The sequence below is a fragment of the Xenopus laevis genome, chromosome 2S (assembly GCF_017654675.1).
Source record: "Xenopus laevis strain J_2021 chromosome 2S, Xenopus_laevis_v10.1, whole genome shotgun sequence".
Classification (NCBI taxonomy): domain Eukaryota; kingdom Metazoa; phylum Chordata; class Amphibia; order Anura; family Pipidae; genus Xenopus; species Xenopus laevis.
The window spans coordinates 100,662,396-100,674,404 of record NC_054374.1 but is presented as its reverse complement, the minus strand read 5'-3'; the positions used below and the strand labels follow the sequence as shown (position 1 = coordinate 100,674,404).

The 12,009-nt window shown below is 37.4% G+C and overlaps 1 protein-coding gene across 1 annotated transcript in view; it reads left to right on the top strand.

The window, feature by feature from the left end:
- Positions 1-12,009, top strand: part of ranbp2.S (RAN binding protein 2 S homeolog) — a 51,428-nt gene that overhangs the window by 16,230 nt on the left and 23,189 nt on the right. The window contains 8 exon segments of the mRNA XM_018249749.2: positions 2-163; positions 366-503; positions 703-837; positions 1,733-1,906; positions 3,255-3,338; positions 3,635-3,773; positions 6,293-6,387; positions 6,651-11,244. Of these exon segments, the coding sequence (XP_018105238.1) occupies positions 2-163; positions 366-503; positions 703-837; positions 1,733-1,906; positions 3,255-3,338; positions 3,635-3,773; positions 6,293-6,387; positions 6,651-11,244 (5,521 nt within the window).

The following is a 12,009-nucleotide window of genomic DNA, read 5'->3' as shown; positions in this document are numbered from 1 at the left end:
GGGTTACAGTCTGAATTCCTTCTATGACCAAAAGGAGTACATGGGACGCTGTGTCCACTACTGGAAGAAACTGTTACCTCTTCTAGATTTGGTCAAACAGAAAAAGAGCATTCCTGAGCCTGTTGATCCTTTGTTCAAGCACTTTCATAGTAAAGACATTAAGGTAATTCTAATGTCAAAGTAGTAAAAAAAACATTATTGTAATGGTTTTTATGATGTTTCTAAATGCATCTACAAACTCCAATGAGAGCTACAAATACAACTATGTTTTATCACTTGTATTTTGCAGTTACATACTTCTGCATTATTGATATTGAAAAAACGTTTTTTGCCATAAATGATTAGTTTTCCAATCATCCATTTAGGTTTCTGAAGTAAAAGACCTAGAAGATGAAGCATGCATTGCCTTTGCGACATTGGATTTAGTCGATGGAAAAACAGAGGATGCGATAATTGCATTTGAGTCTGTTAAGAACGTCGTTGCCTATTGGAACCTTGCTTTGGTATGTGTTACGGCTTTTCGTTCTGTGTTTATTTTGACATACTTCTGTTGTACTTAAAAACTGTTTTGCATTAAAGCTGTCTCCATATAATTTTATTTTATAAAAATGTACCTTTTAGCAGACGGCTAATAGCTTGAGGTGCTGGAAGAGTATAGTAGATATCAACTAGATTGTAATCTATTCTTTGTCATCTCTGTAGATATACCAGCGTAAAGCAGAAGAAATTGAGAATGATGGCTTGCCAGCAGAAGAACAGGAATACCTGCTTAAGTGCAAAGGCTATTTGAAAATGATTTGTGATGAATATTCTACTGATCCCTCCATTGCAACATCGGTAATAATACAAACTGACTATAAGGACGATCTGTTAATTCTTAATTCATTATTTTGTGTTTCAGGACTTTTTCTGACATGTTTATAAAAACTTATATTTGCCAGTGTTTATGCATTAGTCCAATAATTACCCATAGTGTGAAAGTACTAGCTGGTGTTATGTGATCATGTCTGGGGCAATTTGGAAAAAACAACCTATTATGGCAGTCATTGGAAAGATAAATCATAGGTATCCAGTAGATACAGCCAAGAGTTTGGCCTTTCTTGATCAGAGTGATAGACAGTACAAAAGAGTAAAGTTTTTCAAAATGATATCCTGTATGTGTTCATACATCCAGGTGGCTGGACACAATTATAATGACTTGTAATACCATGGTCCGTTCCACTGCTTATTCCTTTGGTGAATTGGCCCAAGGGCCAAAGGCTCAGGTCGGCCAATTTAGGTCCATCAATATAGTAGATCATTTGCTCAGGTCTAACTTTCCCCTACTGTACCCACTGGCATACAGAACATAATGCTTTCTGTATATTTGCTGATGTTTCTTAACTTTGCACACCAGGGTTTTATATGTCTACAAATAGCACGCTGAGCACACAACATGGAGGCGAGAGCTAATATTGTCATACATATAGGAAATAAGGGAGCTACATTTTAATAAAATGCTCTCTGTGCTGTCCAGCATATTCCAGCTCTCTGAGACACTGCAGCAGTGGGTAAAACTTCGAATTAAAAATGAAAATAACCAAGTGCACGAGTGTGTTTAACTGCAGTTACTATCTCTGATATCTATACTTTACCTGTTCTCATTGTAACAATGCCTTCACTGTGTATTCTTAGATATTTTATATATACCTGCAAGCAGAAACTTGCTAAATAGTAATATTTTGTTTTGCAGTTGCCTGTTCCTGTTGAGACTGTATTTGAGATGCTGGATTCAGTAAAGCAGAATCTTGGAGAAGCTATGGAAGATCATAGCCCAGGCTTCATGGAAAATCATTCAGCTTTGGCAATAAAACATTCCACGCCATCACCCACCAAACTGTCCATATCTCCAAGCAAATCAGCTCGGGTATTTACTAACTGATCAAAATTATATTTCTTCGTTTGGTGGCTTAAGCTGTGTGGGGAGAAGTGAGGTAGAGCAATGAATTATGGGAGATATAGTTCATTAGTAGTGGGTGTGTATGCATGGGTCAGAGGTTTGCAGGGCAGTTGTCGATGTCATCAGCTGCAAATCCACCCACAATGCTGCTCATTCAAAAAATACAGAAACAAAAAATCTAGTTTCTGTAGTAAAGAACTGGATAAGGTATTTAAATGCCCAGAACTCTGTGTTCATACCATTCAGTTGATAGCAAGGCACACAATGATTATACCACCTTTACATTTTGGGTTAAAATTGTGTTTAGATCAAAATGTAGGGTATTGCCAGCTGTCTCTGGGTTGTTCGGTATGGACTTCTGGGGTATTACAAATAATATCCATAGTTGGCAACCAATTCTGCATAATTACAAAGAACTAGCAGCTGTTTTTGAGTTTCTTTTTTCACATAGAGGCTTATAGTTTGTTCAGAAAATTACATTTTAAGTTCTCCATTTGTAAACCGTATGCAGAATTATCTCTAAAAGTTGTCGAGAACACATCTCTAAAAAGATCTGCTAAAGTATTTTTCTAATCCTTTACAATTTTGTCAGTTATGTTAGTTTCCTTAGTTCTATTTTAACCAAACTACTTATGTACCAGTATATGATGTTCTTTAAAGGAAAACTTTACCCCGAAAATAAATATTTAAGCAACAGGTTATATCATTGTGTGGCATATTAAAAAATCCTACCAAACTGGTATATATGTTTTAAGTAATTATTGCCCTTCTACATCTCTTGCCTTGAACCACCATTTCATGATGGTCTCTGTTGCCTCAGAGATCACCTGACCAGAAATGATGCAGCTCTAACTGTAACAGGAAGAACTCTGTCTTTCAATTGGCTCATGTTACCTAACATGCATGGTTTGTTTTGCATGTTTGTGTGCACTGTGAATCCTACAATCTCAGGGGGCGGCCCTTATTTTTATTAAATGGCAATTTTCGATTTATTGATACCCAATGGCACCAACTACGAACAATATATTATGAAAATGGTTTATTTAGATGAAGCAGGCATTTACACATGAGCTGTTTTATGCAATGTCTTTTTATAGAGACCTACATTGTTCGGGGGTATAGCTTTCCTTTTTAATGACAACACGCATTGTAACATGTGTTGCCGTTTGTTGCTCATGACAAAACCTTGCAGAAAAATTATCTTTGAAAAGCTATGTTTAAAAAAAAATATAAAAAGAAATCCTGATTTTTCAGACTACAAGATGGTAATAAACCGATCCTTGATTAATAAAAACTGTAAACTATTTTCTTTTAGTTTTCTCCCAAAACACCACCACGTTGGGCAGAAGATCAAAAGTCCCTAATTGAAGTGCTCTGTAATACAGTTGAAGCATTGAAGGTATGCGCATGTTAACATTTGTTTAATAAAAATGTAAATGAAGCAACCATTGGTAGCATTCTTATGCCACTTGCAATCCTAACAGGTTTTCTTAATGCATAGTGGTCCTAACTTACACTTTACTTTCATTTAGCTTTCCTCCAATCCTGTTGCATTGCACATATAGTGATAACACCTATACCTCCTGGGCACTTCAGCAGCCATAGGATCTTGCTTTCTCTTTAGTTATCAACCCTGCTTTCCATACACATGCATATGATGTACAGTTTTATATTTGGTTTTATTTTCATTTAAAGAAAGAAGTTCAGGAGTTGAAACACAACAATTCAAATGCAAACGCATCCCCTCATAGATGGCCTAATGAAGGATTTGAGTCTGATACTGTTGCTGATGGCTACCAAGGAACTCAAAGTTTCTATACAGTTCCCCTAACAGGTGAGGCAGTGCCTGGCAAAAAGGCTCTGGGCAGAACACTGACATTGAACTCAAAATCTTTTGGTAGATTGTGATCTACTTTTTGACACCCCCTTGCTTAATAAGTAGATAGATAGATATCAACAGCAGTCTCTCACAGGACTTGCTTGTGCAAAATCGACATATCGGTTACATATTCAGACCTTTTATCAAGATGCCTCACAAACAACCATATAAATACTTGTTGAAAGTTTTGGTGTCAATTACAGTACATCAACATGTTGTCACCTACCCCTACTCATCTTGATAAAGGTCTGAATATGTGACCGAAATGTTGATTTTTGCACGATAAAAAAGGATTTTTTTTTTATGCAAGGCCTGTGAGTGCTAAATTATTGCTGTGGATGTGCTTGCTGAACTATCACTTGGCAGGCCAGGCAGTTAGTGGATTTTTTTTGTGTGTACCCTCCATTACTATAGGTATTTGTTTTATTTATTTATTTTCATTAACTGTTTTTTGTGGATCTGGAAAAGGTTTGCAATCTGATATCATTCATATAATCATTAGAAAAGTTGGTTTTCTGTCAGGGAAAAGGAAGTCTTGAACTGTGAAGACAGGTGATTAAATTTAATGTGATGTTTTTTCATTTTCTTGTTTCTTCATTTCCTCTTAATTGTGTATAGTCTAACACGGTGATCCTCCAACCACTGGCTCATTAGCAACATGTTGATCACCAACCCCTTTTATGTTGCTCTCGGTTCAAAGCAGTAGCTTATTTTTTAATTCTAACATTTAAGTCAAATTTTGGTTTCATAAAAACCAGATGTATTGCCAAATAGAACCTCCTGTAGGGTGCCAGTCCACATGGGTCTATCAAATTGCCAATCACAGCCAGTATTTGGCATCCCAGTGACTTTTTGCACTTTGCATTGCATTGCACTTTAATTCCTTACAGTTGTATAGAATACTGCATCCGGAAAAGCAAAGGGAGGTGCTAAACAACCCCTAATATCAGTCATTCTTCAGAAGATATTGCTGTAAATGACAGTATCACTTGTTGCTCTTTAAGCATTGTGCTAATTAATGTGGGTCTTTAAAATGTAGGTTTTGTTTGGCTTTTATTACTGAGTTACAAGGTTATTTGGAGATTTGAGCAATTCAAGATTTTATTTAAATGCTAAAGAAGCAGGTTTTATGTCACCTTAGTAGATAATGCAGCAAATGACTCCATTTTATAACAAATAAATATTCATTTGCATGCTATAATCTTGACTCAAAATGTTTTGATGAATATTTACTGGAAGGAAAATGAAATTGGATTATACAAATATGTTTTTTCTGTTTAAAGTTGACAGCTACTTAGAATTACAGTATAATTAATAACAATTCCAGCTGAAAGTATATTCATGTGTCTGTAGAATTGCTTTAAAGGATCATTTAAAACCCCAACAAGTAATGCTTTCTTTGATAAGTCTGGGACATGTTGTCCCATTGCCCCTGATGTAATGGAGTCCTCATTCTTGAGGACAAGATCAGATTGGTGATCAATAATAACTGAAAAAAGAACAAATTTGCATCTCTAAGTCTGGTTAAATACTAGAAGAAAAAAGTACAGAAGTTTTTACTCTTCAGATGACCGAGTTTCTAAAACTAATTTGCAAAGAGTAGTAAGCATAGTTGTAATGCTATTTCTACCTTAAAATGTACTAGAGATAAATGTTGTACCGGCATCACTGTGAAGAGCGGCATCCTCAGAGAAGTAATGTTTTTCTGGATTCACAGAGTTGTTTTATTTCTCAAGAGATGTCTTTTAGTAACCTGCATTTAACACTACTTCTCAAAGCCAAGAATGCAAGCAGTTGTTCTCAAGTCCTCCAGACCTTCAGCAAATTTCCCCAGACTCCGTTCATTTATTTATATTTCTTCGCAACACATGGAATTAAATCTGTGCAAGTTCTCCAATTTTATTAGCAGCAGAATACTACACATGTTCTCTTGGTCTTCTGCAGGATGTCTTGTGCCAGGCTCTGGCATGACCGTTAATTTACTTTTTGCTTAAATAATGGCTTTACCTCAAATGGGCCTTGCTTTAGTATTTCTGATTTGATTGAACCTAGTTTTGAACACTTGAAGGAAGTATCCATTTGCTACAAGCATCATAAGATACTCTTCATCATCCATCCGTATGCCCTGAAATATTTAGCATTTTGTCTGCTGCAGTAGTGACAATTCAAGGACTATGGACTGCAATATCTAGACCTAGAAACCAAGAGTAATCCATTGAGCATGTATCAAATTCAATATGTGCAAGTATTGAGATTCAGAGCAGGCAAGTTCTCAAAGCTTTTCTCAAAGGGCTTATTATTTTTTCTCTAAGTTATCACATTGACATCAAGTTCTATTTTTTTTTTTTTTTTTTTTTGTTAACATGTTTACACTCAACATTTTTGTTTGTCTTTTTTTTTATTCCCTGGTTCAAACTAACTAGTGTAGAATATTTAAAGAAAATCTAATGAATATCAAATTTTCTGCTTTGCAGTTTCCACTTCAGGACCTGCTGCTTACTATGGCCAGTCACCAGCATATAATTCTCAGCATCTTCTCAGGCCAGCAGCTAATATTACTCCAACAAAGGTAATTTAAAACTTTGATAATTATATTGCAGACTGAACTCTAGAGAGAAAGTAGGTAATAGTAGTGGTTGTAATGTAAAAGAAAAATCAGATAATTTAAACACCTGATTAATTTGTGTATGTTTTCAGATTTTGTTGATTATGATTTTTAAAATATACTTTATTAATTTTAGTTTTGTTCTTATCTTTGTATTCTTCACAAAAATCTAGAAGGTCCTACTAATTTAACCAATTTTTTCTGTTTGTGGCTTTTTCTCCCCACAGACATCTGTATATGCAATGAACAGGTTGCCACCACCACAACAACATATGTATGCCTACCCACAACCAATACATACACCGGCAACTCAGCAGAGTTCAGCAGCATGTGTATTTCCACAAGACATTTATGGTCCACCAATGCGATTTGAGTCTCCTGCAACTGCAATTTTGTCACCACATAATGAAGAATTTTACAATTACAGCGTTCCACCAGCCAGCACAAATCCACCACTGCCAGAACCTGGTTATTTTACTAAGCCTTCCCCAGCAATGCAGCACTCCAAACAAGAAGTTCCAAAAGTGTCTGATTTTGGAAAAGCTTGCTTAGGTCCGTTAACATCAGAAATACCATCTCCATTTGCTGTACCAATGCAGTCTACGCCAGCATCATCAGCTTTCAAGTTTAACTCCAACTTTAAATCCAACGATGGGGATTTCACATTTTCATCTAGTGAAGCAGGAGCACAGACAAATAGTGCTTATACTGGCAGTGAGAGTCTGTTAGGGCTTCTGACATCTGATCGACCGACTCAAGAGCAAGAAAAAAAATCTTCTGGTTTTGAGAAAGTTACCAGTGATGAAAAAAGCATGTTTAGATTTGGGGAAAAGAGCTTTTCATCAGGTTTCACTGTAAGTGGAACACAAAACCAAGATAAAAATCCTTTAGTCTTTAGCCAAAGTGAAAACATTTTTAACTTTAAGAGTCCTGGAAAATCTACATTTACTCCCCCAACATTTGGTACCCAGGCCAAAGATGCACACAACCACAGTGTGGAATCTGATGCAGGAAGCGAACATGCTGCTGATGATGATGGGCCACACTTTGAGCCTATTGTACCTCTTCCTGAAAAAATTCACGTTAAAACTGGAGAAGAGGATGAAGAAGAAATGTTTTGCAATAGAGCAAAACTGTTTAGATTTGATGCAGAAACTAAGGAATGGAAGGAAAGGGGTATTGGAAATGTGAAGATTTTAAGACACGGGCTGTCTGGCAAGATTCGCTTGTTAATGAGACGGGAACAAGTGCTAAAGATTTGTGCTAATCACTACATAAATGCAGATATGAAACTTAAGCCAAATGCCACATCAGATAAGTCTTATGTTTGGCATGCTTATGACTATGCAGATGAAATGCCCAAACCAGAGCAGCTTGCTATTCGTTTTAAAACTGTAGATGAGGCTGTTCTTTTCAAGGCAAAATTTGAGGAGGCGCAAAGGCTTCTAGCTAAGGCACAGTCCCCTGCTGCTTTAGGTCAACAAACAAATGCAAAAGACAACCTAAAGGTGGATTCTAGAAAGACAAAGGAAGCACCCCTTACTTTTGGATCACAGTTTGTTTTGAAAGGTGGAGAATGGCAGTGCGACTGTTGCCTTGCTAAAAATGCACCAACTTCTAATTCATGTGTGTGCTGTCAAACGCCAAACAAAAACAAGAGTAGCTCAATAAGTTCTTCTCAAGACACTGCAAAACAAAACACTGCCCCTGGTTCTACATGCATATCTGCAACATCGTTTACATTTTGTAAGGAAAGCGCAACTAATAAGCTTGTATTTGGTCAGCAGCTTTTGAAAGATAAAGAACAATGGACATGTAGTAAGTGTTCGCAGAAAAATGATGCAGTAGTTCGCCACTGTTCCTCCTGCCAAACCCAAAATCTTGCAAAGGCTGGCATTTCTCAACCTAACAAAGCCAATATTGGATTTACAAATAATACATCTGCTCAGGGTGATAGCTTGGCAGCAGTATTTGGAAAGAAAGCAGGTCAGTGGGATTGTGATGCATGTTATGTTAGAAATGAACCTTCAGCAACTAAATGTATTTCTTGTCAAAATACAAGTCCTTTGAATAAAGTTACTGGTACACCATCAGCATCATTTTCCTTTGCTGCTGGTGCTGATAATTCACAAAAGGATTTTGTTGCCCAGTTTGCAAAAAAGGAAGGACAGTGGGATTGCAGTTCATGTCTTGTCAGAAATGAAGCATCTGCTGCAAACTGTGTAGCTTGCCAGAGTGCCAATCCACTGACAACAAATAAAGATACTGTGCCACCTGCCCAGTCACCATCTGGCTTCAAATGTGGGTTTAATGCAGAGTTTGGTAAAACACAACCTAGTCTATCTGCTATGTTTTCACACAAAGAGGGCCAGTGGGAGTGCAATACCTGCTTAGTCATAAATGATGCTTCAAAAGAAATGTGTGCTGCTTGCCAGGCTGCTAAACCGGACTCATCTGCCAATCAAAGCAAGGAGGTACCTTTTACCTTTGGTTTTAAAGGCAATTCATCACAAAATTTTGGGCAACTTGCGGCAGGATTTAATTCTGATTTCTCTGCAAAAGGGTTCAAGTTTGGTATAAGTGATGAAAAGGCATCTGCATCAAATTTTACAAGTAAAGTCCCTGTTACGAATGATGAAACAAAGTTGGTAAAGGATGGCTTCAACTTTCCAGTGTCTACCAGTCCCCATACTTTTAACTTTGGCATTTCTGAGCCTGGTAAGACAAAGGAAATGTCTACTGGTTTCGTGAAGGTTACTTGCCCACATGATAAAGGGTCTGAAACAGCTGAGAATACTACAAAAGCTGAAAAAATCCAACAAAGCTCTGATAAAGTTCTTGGGCAGTCTGTACAGAGCTTTACTTTTGCAAATATTGCAAAAACATCGAGTACAGAAGGATTTAAATTTGGGAAAGCAAACTCCAATTGTACAGACTTTTCTGGTGCAGGGCAAAAAATATTTTCTTCCCAAAATGTCAAAAGTGATCAAATAATTGCATCTAATGAGCAGGAGGCTGCAGATGATCTTTACAAAACTGAGGAACTTGATGACATCCATTTTGAGCCAATAGTCCAACTTCCTGATAAAGTGGATCTCGTAACCGGAGAAGAAGATGAGAGAACTCTTTATTCGCAAAGGGTAAAATTGTACAGGTTTGATGCAACAAACGGACAGTGGAAAGAACGTGGAGTAGGAATCCTAAAGATCCTTAAAAATGAAGCCAATGGAAAACTGAGACTACTCATGCGACGGGAGCAAGTTCTAAAAGTGTGTGCGAACCACTGGATAACTACTACAATGAATCTGAAACCCTTAACAGGCTCTGACCGTTCCTGGATGTGGTTGGCTAATGATTTTTCTGATGGAGATGCAAAGTTAGAGCAGTTGGCTTCAAAGTTTAAAACACCCGAGCAGGCTGAAGAGTTTAAGACTAAGTTTGATGAGTGTCAGCGTCTCTTATTAGATATTCCTCTGCAGACTCCTCATAAGCTTGTAGACACTGGCAGGACTGCTCATTTGATACAAAAAGCTGAGGAAATGAAAACTGGACTAAAAGATCTAAAAACCTTTTTAACAGATAAAGCTAAACCTTTGGATGACTCAAACATGGTAAACTCTACTGACCTAGTGAAACAGGCATCTGCAGAAGATGGCACTGAGCCAACATTTGAGTGGGACACATATGATATGAGAGGAGATGCACATGAAGAGACTTTAGATGACTCTGTATATGCCTCTCCACTAGCAAGTAGCCCAGAGAAGAAAAATCTCTTTAAATTTGGTGAATCAACATCAGGTTTTAGCTTTAGCTTCCAACCAGTTCCAAGTCCATCAAAGTCTCCAACAAAATTAAATCATAGCAGGGTATCTGTGGGTACAGATGAGGAATCTGATGTTACCCAGGAAGAAGAGCGAGATGGCCAGTACTTTGAACCTGTTGTTCCTTTACCTGATTTGATTGAAGTAACAAGTGGGGAAGAAAATGAACAAGCCCTTTTCTGCCATAGAGCAAAACTTTACAGGTTTGATAAAGACTCCAATCAGTGGAAGGAAAGAGGAATTGGGGACTTAAAGATTTTACAGAGTTTAGATAATAAATCTGCTCGAGTGTTGATGAGAAGGGATCAGGTACTGAAACTCTGTGCCAATCATCGCCTAACAACAGATCTAAACCTACAACCAATGAAAGGGGCTGAAAGAGCCTGGGTATGGACTGCGCATGACTTTGCTGAAGGAGAAGGAAAGGTAGAATGTTTTGCTGTACGTTTTAAACTACAGGAGGTTGCTGATTTGTTCAAAGAGGTATTTGAAGAGGCTAAAGAGGCACAAGCTACAGACTGTTTGCTTACTCCAGTTTCTTGTGACGCAACACCCAAAGCTGCTTCATGTGGAAAAGCTGCCATAGCAATAGTAGAGGAAACTACAAAAGAGAGAACAGATCAGCAGCCTGTAGAAAACACTTCCCTATCAGAAGCTGGCACATCATCTCCTGCAGATCAGCCTGCAAAGACCTTGGTTTCTCCTGCAAAATTTTCTTTTGGATCTGATGCTGTAAAGAATATCTTTGGTAGTGAGAAGCAAAAGCCATTTGCATTTGGTAACACATCGTCCACAGGGTCAGTGTTCGGCTTTAGCTTCAATGCTTCTCAAAGCCAGAGTTCAGAAGAGCAGAAGCAGCTTCCCAAAGTTACCCTGGATTTCGATTCTACCCTAAAGGGTCCAGAGACTACTGTACAGAAGCCTTCTCGGATAAGTGTCCAGAGTCCTATAGTTTCTTCTCTGACATCATCAACCCTTGTGCAGCCCATGCCAGCGAAAGGTAAGATTACTTGTGTGTGTGTGTGTAAATTAATATTTAGCTGGTTAAATTCAGTTTAATTGAATTCTGTCTTTTTTACATCATCTAAAGAGCATATTTCCTAACTCCCCTCATAATGCTAGGCCGATATTACTCATCGGCCTAGCATTATGAGGGGAGTTAGGCCGATGATATTACTCATCGGCCTAACTCCCCTCATAATGCTAGGCCGATGAGTAATATCACAAATGTACTATAACTATACTATAGTATAAATACTATGTCAAAGAAAGCCTCAATATACCAAATCCTGTTAAAAAAAAAAGTGGATCATTTACATGGTTATGAAATGCATAGAGGGAAGATTAAGTATATATTATGTTGATCCAATTTGAACATTTCACTACCTTCCCCTTTTTAAATGCTTTCATAACCTGATTTATATACTCGCACTTGATATCTATTTTCCAGTTGAGCTTAATGAACACGTGTCCATTTATGAATTTTATTTTTTGTAGGATTTAATTTGTCTTTTTTAAATCTAATCCTCGTGCCTTTTGGACGTGTACATCTTCCTCAAAACCTGAATTGGAAGTTACTTTGATGCTTTGAGCTGTGCTAGCACTTGGTTGAGCAGACACTGACCACTCATCAGAATTTTGTAGCTATTTGGGAAATGTTTTAGTTTTTTTCTTTTTTTGCACTTTTTAACACTTAATTACAGAAACTGCACTTTGTGGCAACATACAATTTCATCTCTTAAAAAATATATTTCTGTAGTTGGTC